Below are 10,455 nucleotides of genomic sequence, written 5' to 3'. Positions count from 1 at the left end.
CGGAATCTATAATCTTTATACAACCAAAATTTGTGGACTTGTTTGGCGTATCCCTGTACACTGTTGCCATACAATGCTCTCCATAATATTACATACCACAGAGCGTGATTTTCCTGCCTAAAAGTAAAACACACAGCCGAAGTTCAAGCGACACCTGGTTTACAGTAGCAATAATTATGATGATGATGATAATGTTGATATTAGGAGGAAATATGTGCAGTTAAAGATCTATATTGTTGGGCTGTAGTTCTAAGGGTATACAATGAACAGAATTTTCGTGGGTGTATTTTAAGATGTACCGTAGTGTTAAAGATTTTATCGTACGTTAAGTAATATACCGATGAGAAAAAAGGAAATAAAAATCTGTAGGTTTGCTGGTCGGGAGGCAATGGGTGTACCGATGGCCTTGTGCTGTTTGGTGAATGTGGAAGAGGAATGTACACGAAACATCTGGTGCTAGATGTGATCTTTAGTGATCATGCTGGAGATGTAGTGTGTAGTAAGGTGTTCTGAGGGTCACTGGAAGCATTGAGAGTGTTTAGCCTCGTGGTGTACTGAAGGTGTTCTGTCATTGGGTGTAGGGACGATATCATTCTAAAGGGTGTATGTTGATGATTTAGCACCAGCGAGTTTAATGAAGGTTGAATTACAGTGTAGTTACAGGAGGAGAAACGAAAGTCTAGCTCTAGTGGGTGGATCAGTGGGCAGTGCCAGTCAGCGTACTTAAGGTGGGTATATTACCAGCATACCGTCAATGGGTGTAATGAAGATGAGATCGCAGTGGGTTAAGGCAGAAGGCAATTACCAACGAGTGCGTCGCAGATGCACTGCCAGAGAGGAGGGCGGGAAATGCTGGACCAGCGAGTGGGTAGTGTCCCAGGAGGCGACAGGGAAGTCATTCTGCCGCTGGTCATTGTGAAGGTTGTATAGTGGCAGGGGTTATAATGATGGTGTCACGGTCACTGGGGACATTTCGAATGTACCGATGGAAAAAGATGTGCTACCCGCTCGCTTACTATGGCTTTTGATAAAGACGCATTGCCAATGAATGTACGAGGTCTGTCAAAAGTCCGAAGTAGGTCAAAATGACTATACAGAGGAATACAAAGGAATGCAAACAGCAAAAGGCCATTCGTCTTCGCGGGACTGTTTGTGATCGTCGAAGAGGACAGAAACTCATGGATAAGTGTGGTAAAAGCAGAAAAACATGCAGATTTTCCAAGGAGAAAAGCCTGTAAACTTGTTCAAAATATTGTAGTATCACAGACAGGTACTTTGAATACAAAGCCAATGTAACTGACATTGCAGTATTATTGGGTGTACTGAAATGAAGTTTCGGTGTAAAGGCAGTGTAGCGTCAGTGGGTGTACTGAAGGTATATTTCTGGTGGGTGTACTGTACGTGTCATATCACTGGTTGCAGCGTGAGTAGATATACAACTAGTGTAGTGTTAGCAGGTCTACAGTGTGTGTGTATGTTTGTGTGTATGGTGCCATTGTGCCGAGAATATAAAGCCAGTGACTGGGTGTTGATGGATAGAAGGTATCGAGATAATCTTCGTAAAGTGTAGCGAAATTCCTCAGAGCAGGGGATGTGGTGTCCTAATCCATGCGATGATTACATAACAGCAATAAATATTTTGATAACTGATTACCTCGATATACAATTTATCATTCCTTACCGAAGATGGTTTATCTGCTACGATAATCAGTAATCTATTGTGGCGAGTAATTATTTTGCCAAAATTCTTATGGAACTATTTTCATCTCTAACCGATTATGACAATTCATAATTAAGTAATGTAATGTGCTTTCTTTAATCTTGCTCTGTGTATCATGACAGATATCTAACAATGAATTCTAAACGTGAGTAAAAAGTGTATGACAAGAGAGCCAAATTTTTCTCATTAAATCTAGTCATTCGCAGCATTATTTCGATTTAAATCTTAAAATAACATTTCACTTTTGTCCCCCAAGAACCCTGCAAGCCAGCTGACCCTATCATACATAAACCTGTGTTGGGGGATCATAATATACAACATCTATGATTCATTGTGACATGTACACAAGGCCTCCATACAGCATGAACCTCTTAAATACACATCAGATACATGACACAGTATGAAAAGCACAAGTTCAAAACAAACTTGAAAGTTTAATGCCAAAAGATATTTCTCTCTTTCCTATTCGTACTATAATGCTCACTAATCAAAGTATCACCCAAGCTGTCTAATTCTAAATCTTAATTAGACTTCAACTATGTCCATATGAAAAGTACACAAATAAGCTCTTATTTACACCATATATTACAAAGGAGTGGGAGCGCACGTACGGTCTTTCTCATCACGACCACAAGTCTGTTGCAGGCGGTGTTCTGGACCAACACTTTTCCTCAAGACAATAAAACACTTCAGGTAAACTTCCGTTCCTTAAACACTTGCCCTCCACACGTTTCAAAGTCGTGCTATTAATGTTTATCGTTTACCGCTTCCTTATCTTATCTCCTGTTAGATGCGATTCACTTGGTGAGGTGTATTATATCTCACAGGCGACCTCACAGCGACTGCGTGAAGGGATCTTATCTGCAGTGGGATACGATCCGCTTAATGGTGCACCTCTGACAGTTGACCTCACAGCAGTAGGTGAAGCGACATCGGCAGTTCTCCTCCACCTGGGTAAGGGAGAGAGATGACATGTAAGTTTCATCTGGAGTAGAAAAGAAAAAAAAAAGGTGACAACTCTGTGAAGACTTTGTAATACGTTCTAGAAACAATGTAAAGCACACATGTACAAACGCCCAGTCGGGACATTACCCAGATGCAGTATCATTTTTAGCCAAGATTCAGAGGGTCTGCAGCTCAGCAGGCCTGACTGTACAAGCAAGGGGAGGGTGTAGTGTATAGAGAGGGGCCCCTGAATGAAACGTCTCTCAAATATAACCATTCGCTGTGGAGATCTGGCACTAGAAATACCACTGAGGATGAGATGACCAAAGATTTCAAACTGAACGTAAGGAGTGGTTGCCACAGTCAAGTAAGTAATACTTAAGATAATGGTTTATATAACGTAATTCTAACCGGTAGATACTGTGATTGCTATGATGTGAATAAGAAAGAATAAGAATTCAATATTATAGAGAGGTGCCGCAGTAAATGGAAGAGTGGAATGCATAGTTCTATAATAGCTTTACCAGATGATATTCCCAACAGCTGCATAGAATATATTCGTCTGGATTAAGTCTGTTTTAAGGCCAGGGAGATAAAACAGCTTTTACTCCTCGAAATGTCTCTTAAATGTATCATTTCACTGTGACAGCTGAGCAGTAAAATAACAGTGATGGTGTGAAGACCGAAGAATTCAAATCAAATATGAGGAGTGTTGCCAAAATTCAATTACTCAAAAGCTTAAGAAATGTCTTTGGGAAGGAGGCCAACTGGATAACGAACTGTCATTCCCAGAAGACTTTGGAAATACCTTAATACACTTGGCACTATATAAGCCATGCAAACAAAGGACCATATACATAGAACGAGAAAATTTTAACCAGAAAAGCAAACATACACAGCCTAGCTAGACAAAGATGATCCTGTCCGTTTTTCATGCATTCACTTTCTACATAAAAAACGGATTTAGACTGGGAGAGGCACCTTCAATAGTCGGTAGTGACTAGGTCGAGAGGAAGGAGTCCAGTGGAAAAATAAAGGATGAATCAGCAGACAATATAAGACCAGAGAAACTGAGAGGCAGGATCAGAAGAGAACACAGATTGAGAAGACATGGAAGGTTACAAAGTCAGATCAGTGCACATGGACGTGTTAAGGAATAGTGGAGTGAATTAAGGGGTTTAGAAAATGATGACAAAGATCACGAACACAAAATCAATTCAGTCAAGGGTATTCAGCTCAAATATGACAGAGGAAAGATGACAGAATGATTGAAGAGCTAAAAATGAAAAAAGACAGGAATATCTGCTAAAGATGATCTAAACGATATTCAACAAGAGAAAATGCCGGTTATATAGAGGAAGGAGACTATTCAAGATAGTGAACAGGGAGGAGAAATACGAGCAGCTGCTGGGGCGGGTCAACAGACTCAGAGCATAAAGGCTGATGCTGTGGGACAGAAACTGTAGGACTTTGAAGCAAACGCACTCAAGATAATTGAGTGTAGTAGCTGTAGGAAGAATCATATGCACTGTTAGAGACAGAGCAGTTGGAAGTGATCATATGGTCCGGTAGATGAAAAGTTCCTCAAGGAAAGAGCAGAGCATGTAGGATCAATGCTTGTTGCCAAAAAAGGAAGATTATTTAGAAAGTCAAAGACGCAGGATGTTCGTTAAATCTCATAGACTAAGCAAACAGAGATGTTGATAACCAAAGAATGCAGTCAGAAGGCACTGGAAAAAAATAAAAAAGGGAGACATCATATGAGAGGACGGAACAACCCCGCCAGCGACGCAAAGAGATCAGGAATGTTGGGTTGATGTCCCTTCGAAAAGGTCGCATTATGACCCTGATGAATATTTACTTTACGTGCCGAAGACGTGCGCAGATATCCTTGACAAACCACTTGAAGTAATGATCGAGTTATACCACCTGAAGGAATAATGATCGAGGTATCACAAGAGAAAAGCAAAGTCCCAAGGGAGTAGAAAAGGACAGACCGGTGTCCTGACGAGCGTGGTGTGTAAGTTCCGGAAAAAAAAATATTAGAAAGCAAGCTGATGACTTCCTGCCGAGGAAGAATTAGTGAGAGACAACACAGCTTAAGGGAAAGTAAGGTATATATAACGTACCTCTTAGATTTTTTTTATAAGAGAGTGGCCTCTATTTCGGACAAAAGAGAGAGGTGTGTGAAAAAGGAGGGGTGTGTGAAAAGGGAGAGATGGGTGAAATGGGAGGGGTGTGTGAAAAGGGAGGGGTGGGTGAATTCGTCTGTATCCGAACTACCGTAAGATAATTGACGCTGTACCGTATCGGAGGCTCGTTCAAGGACTGGGTCACCAGGCAGGAGTTCAAGAAATGAGGCACCACGTGAGTAATGCTCGACCTCAAAGTGCAGTGCAGATATGTGATGGACACATACTGTCGCCAGTTTCACGAACTTTGTCCAAGCGAACCTTAAGACTTAGCCATCTAAAAATGAACTTATAAAATCAGTCACTCGTACACAAACTTAAGTTTCACTCCGTCATTCGTTAACAAACCTTAAGCTCCCGTCATTCGAACGTAAACCTTCTAGATATGTAGTTTCAGTTCATAGTTTTAGAATCTGTCATTTCAATGCAGTGATTGAAACTACGTCCCTGACATAAAGAAAAAAAAAATTATGCAATTCGTTACAAATTAAAACTCGAACTTTTAAATTCTTGTCGACTTAACGATCACTTTAAGATTCTGTTAAACAATCTACAACTGCTTCATTAAACTGAGAAATTTTAAAGTCAGTTAATTCAACGATACCTTTTAAACTCAACCAATTCAGTGTTGACCTTTAAACTCCGTCTTTGAAAGATACCATAACGTTTAACCTCCATTTTTCAAGCTCTAGTCGACTAAAATCCATTAAACGTTCTTAATCTAACGCTAAATTCTAAATAAAATGATTCCCATTTAACGGCTCCACGCACTCCATGACTGGCATTTAAATCCATTCATACCAACTCCTTTCAAACTGTGTGTTTACTACGTTCTCATTCATACGTCATTTGGATCGTGTCACTGATCCTCCTTTCAAGCTATTTTCCTTTAGGTCTATAGTTACACCTGACTCTTCTTTCTCAATTCTTATTTACTGTTACATATCTGTTAGGAAGGAGTCACTGTTGCGTCTCTGTTAGGAATACTATACAATACTGTTATCTTTCTTTAAGGGGAAGCTTAAACAGGAAACAGTGAGATGGGCTATAAGGAAATGCATCTTAATCAACTGAATAATCGACACTTGGTATTCACAGGGACCAGTATATATGTGTGTGTGTGTGTGGAAGAATCGAAATGGTTCTAAAACAAGACTGGCACTTAGATCTAAGAGTCATTAAGGCATGAGTATTGCTCACTTGCCTTCGGTTGGAATGATTAATCACACACACAAACACACACACACACACACACACACACACACCACACACACACACACATATGAGATTAGGGCCCGCGAGTGTAACACTCCCTCCTCGTACAGTACATATAGTTAATTACACACACACGCACACACACTAGACGGGTAAAGTATTGCAAAAGAGAATCAGAAACCAAATGGATGTTCCTTCAGGGTAAGTTTACCCAAAGAATATAACCACTTTTGAGATGGGTTATCAACACATAAGACCGAGGACTGTACTTCACTATTCCTTTTAAGAAATTATCATGATAAAAGCATCATTGAACAGAATATCTATAGATAAGAGATACACTTAAATCAGATATCTCTTCATTCATCAATTCACTTATTCATTTATCTATCCTGAATGTTAACTCTGAGGCTGATTTTAATACCAAAGTTGTAAAGTAACAAAGTATTAATGAAAGATGAGGAAATCGTGATCTTAGACTAGGAATAGAAAATGAATATTTGTAACAAAACTAAAAGGAAATATTTGAAAATGAAAACCGAAATGAAAAGTTTGGAATGAGTAAGAATTTTTACATAGGAGAGTAATTGACTGCAATCAAAGTCCACAAATCCTGTGTAAGATCTGAAATAGAAACTCACATCTTTAGCTAAGGAATGAGAGACAACAAAAAACGAAGATTGGCTGGAACTGAAATTCCACCTCCTAAAATGCAGTCATTAATGGTCAAACCTCAGGTAGACCAAGATATCTACACAGAGAGGAATTTCTAGATTATCTCCTCGGCAATCACTCCTTCTGGAGGACGAGGATGCCAGTCATAGAGACACAGGACCCACCCAGTGTTCCTCCTGTGTGTAGCCTCGGCCGCAGCAGAGGAGTTCGCAGCCGGCGAGGTCGTACGACGTGGCGTTACATGTGCGACCCTGGGTGCCCAGAGACCCGGTCCTCTTGTTGGTGCTGCCAGGAGAGATGGAAGGGACACTTAGTGATGCGCTGCTGGACGGTGGATCAGATCAGTGGTGCGCAGGGTGTGCAGTTGGGGTTTAGATACAGTGATACAGTTAGATACAGTGATACAGTCAGATACAAGTGTTTGTTAGATACAGTAGGAAGATATTTGTTCGTGTTACTACTGTAAGCTGAACCTCGTCTGACTTTTGACCTGAAAAAACAACCGGCTTATGGTCTATACTATGCCTGACCTGTGACCCTGGGCCATATCACAATAAATATACGACCTCAGCCCCAACTAGAGTGAGACTTCAGCCTCATATGACCTGTCACCTCAGCTTGAAAATCTCCTTGACCTGTAACTTCACCCTAAAGACCCACTAGACCTGTGACCTCAAACTGTAACCCGTTTGATCTTTGACCTCATCCTGAAAACCCACTGGACCTGAGACCACCCCCAGCTTGAGACCCATTCAAACTATGACCTAAGCTGCATACGCTTGACCTGAACTGGGACCTGCTGGCTCTGACCTGCAGAAGTTGGGCGAGTCCTCCAGGAACACCAGGTCCTGTTTCCTCGGAGTCCGGATCGAGTCTGCAGCTGGAATGACCGTCTCTCCGTCGTTACTGGGAATCACCTGGAATTGTGGGAATAGGTTACCAAATATTCTAATGGAAATCGTGTGAGCAATTTACTGGAAGTCACTGGTAATCGTAGGACCAATAACAATTTGATGACACAGCTTATGTAGAGCATAAACAGCTGTCATGTAGATGAGGACACATTTCACCCATTGAACAAGACGGAAAGACTCTTGGCTTTGGCGTCTTGGCCTTTGACCAGACTGTTAAGAAAGGTCAGGTCAAAGACAAGGCCATCATACGTAAGGGTCGCATCCTTGTGCTCAAAATGATGTACGGTTGGTGCTGAACTGGGGTTCAGAAACTATATTAGAGATACTATAGAATTTCTATAGCAACTCAGGCTGAGACTAATGCTTGGGACAGTTAGAAAATAGATCATACGAGAAGATATGACTTGTTCTACACTTGTATGCTTCCTGACATTGTCTAGGGCTTCTTACTGTCAATATGTCCTCCCTGCTAAGCTTAATGCTGTTGGAACCAACCACTGAAGAGCCCATTACACTGAACACCTAAACAACAGCGGCCAATTAGAAAGGAGAATCTTATTTAGACGTAATGACACTACTGACACCTGGCTAATTCAAAGTAGTTGTCGCAAGGAGATCGACATTCACAAGAGAGATATGTGCGGATTTGTTCATGGTAATGTTCTGCTGTGGCCTACCTTGATGGCAGAGGTGAACTTTTCCATGAGATGTCGCCCTACACTCCTGAAGGAGGGCATCCTTCGCCAGCAGGTCCGGTGGGTGCAGGAGCCAGACAGCCCGTGGCATTTGCAGTGGAGAACCAAGTGGTTCTTAACCGCCTGTATGGGGCAGACACACAAGACACTTAGGTGGTGTGAGAGGAACACAAAGTTGTGTAAATGAAGACATAAGTTGTATGAGTGTTCGAAGCTCACAGTGAAGGTTCAAGTGGTTATTTACTTGTATGTGTGAGGTTAGAGTGGCTGCTGAAGAACGTGCTATCTATCCCTGGCATTAACATTAGCCAGTGATGCCATGGCGTTGCTACAGTTTTGCCTAAACTTAGGTGGAATCATCTCGGACATTGGAGTCCTGCATAGTCTTCAACTTCTCTGATAAATAAAAAAGTCCAGACTAAAAGTTTACTTTACTTTCAAACTCACTCAAGGAACATCTAATCAAAACGTAGAGTGTTACAAACCAAGCCAGTATTCTCTGCTTGAGAATAACGTCAGCGAAAAGATATTCGTTTCAAATGAAAAAAGATTCCACTGGAGAAATACTAAATAAGACAAGAGCATATACTGAGGGTAATATGTAACCACCGTGAGGGGATAATGTTCATACTTAGGGTAATGCTTTTGTAGTGACTATTGTCCTAATAAAATCTTAAGAAAGATAACAGTATCAGGAAATTAGTCAAACGGGATGTCAATAGGCAGGAATAAGCAGAACGATTATTAACAGTAGATACATTACAGTGAACTAAAGCGAAACTTGGAATGAAATAATTGTGTCCTCCTCGTTATCAACAGTTAGACGTTCTGTTACCCCTTTGCTCAGCGTATCTAAAGAGCCAGTGTGTGTGTGTGTGTGTGTGTGTGTGTGTGTGTGTGTGTGTGTGTGTGTGTGTGTGTGTAAAAAGGCGCCAGCAACACACGTCTGTATCACGCACTCAGAATCATGTTCATCAACTCAGAAAAGATTTACGAGGAGCTTCCAGTAACATATCGAAAAGATCCCCAAAACATTCCCCTCCAAATATACTTACCAAGGTAATCAAACTCTCATGGAATATACTGCTCTTCCTGCACACGTGAATTACGTGCTTTTATATAAAACCTTCCACACTGAGAACTCATCCTGGAGGCTACAGAAAGAACTGTCATTTGCAACGGTGTACTACAAAAACCTCAAATCTGTCGCATCTTGGGCAAGCCAATTTGTCGCATCTTGGGCAAGCCAATTTGTCGCATCTTGGGCAAGCCAATTTGTCGCATCTTAGGCAAGCCAATTTGTCGCATCTTGGGCAAGCCAATTTGTCGCATCTTAGGCAAGCCAATCTGTCGCATCTTGGGCAAGCCAATCTGTCGCATCTCGGGCAAGCCAATTTGTCGCATCTTAGGCAAGCCAATCTGTCGCATCTTGGGCAAGCCAATCTGTCGCATCTTAGGCAAGCCAATTTGTCGCATCTTGGGCAAGCCAATTTGTCGCATCTTAGGCAAGCCAATTTGTCGCATCTTGGGCAAGCCAATTTGTCGCATCTTAGGCAAGCCAATCTGTCGCATCTTGGGCAAGCCAATCTGTCGCATCTCGGGCAAGCCAATTTGTCGCATCTTAGGCAAGCCAATCTGTCGCATCTTGGGCAAGCCAATCTGTTGCATCTCGGGCAAGCCAATTTGTCGCATCTTAGGCAAGCCAATTTGTCGCATCTTGGGCAAGCCAATCTGTCGCATCTCGGGCAAGCCAATTTGTCGCATCTTAGGCAAGCCAATCTGTCGCATCTTGGGCAAGCCAATCTGTTGCATCTCGGGCAAGCCAATCTGTCGCATCTTGGGCAAGCCAATCTGTCGCATCTCGGGCAAGCCAATTTGTCGCATCTTAGGCAAGCCAATCTGTCGCATCTTGGGCAAGCCAATCTGTTGCATCTCGGGCAAGCCAATTTGTCGCATCTTAGGCAAGCCAATCTGTCGCATCTTGGGCAAGCCAATCTGTCGCATCTCGGGCAAGCCAATTTGTCGCATCTTAGGCAAGCCAATCTGTCGCATCTTGGGCAAGCCAATCTGTCGCATCTCGGGCAAGCCAATTTGTCGCA

At 42.0% G+C, this 10,455-nt stretch overlaps 1 protein-coding gene across 1 annotated transcript in view; it reads right to left on the bottom strand.

Annotated features, from left to right (window-relative positions):
- The window catches only part of LOC139753745 (protein Wnt-6-like), an 80,419-nt gene continuing 69,964 nt past the window's right edge, over positions 1-10,455 (bottom strand). Inside the window, exons 5-8 of the mRNA XM_071670554.1 lie at positions 8,339-8,479; positions 7,558-7,664; positions 6,912-7,032; positions 1-2,670 (exon numbers count right to left, since the gene is read on the bottom strand). Coding sequence (XP_071526655.1) covers positions 2,578-2,670; positions 6,912-7,032; positions 7,558-7,664; positions 8,339-8,479 — 462 coding nt within the window. The 3' untranslated portion in view covers positions 1-2,577. The remainder of the gene's footprint in view (positions 2,671-6,911; positions 7,033-7,557; positions 7,665-8,338; positions 8,480-10,455) is intronic.

This window comes from Panulirus ornatus, chromosome 2 (assembly GCF_036320965.1).
Source record: "Panulirus ornatus isolate Po-2019 chromosome 2, ASM3632096v1, whole genome shotgun sequence".
Classification (NCBI taxonomy): Eukaryota; Metazoa; Arthropoda; class Malacostraca; order Decapoda; family Palinuridae; genus Panulirus; species Panulirus ornatus.
Note: the sequence above shows the minus strand (reverse complement) of the source record. Positions and strands in the feature narration are given on the sequence as shown.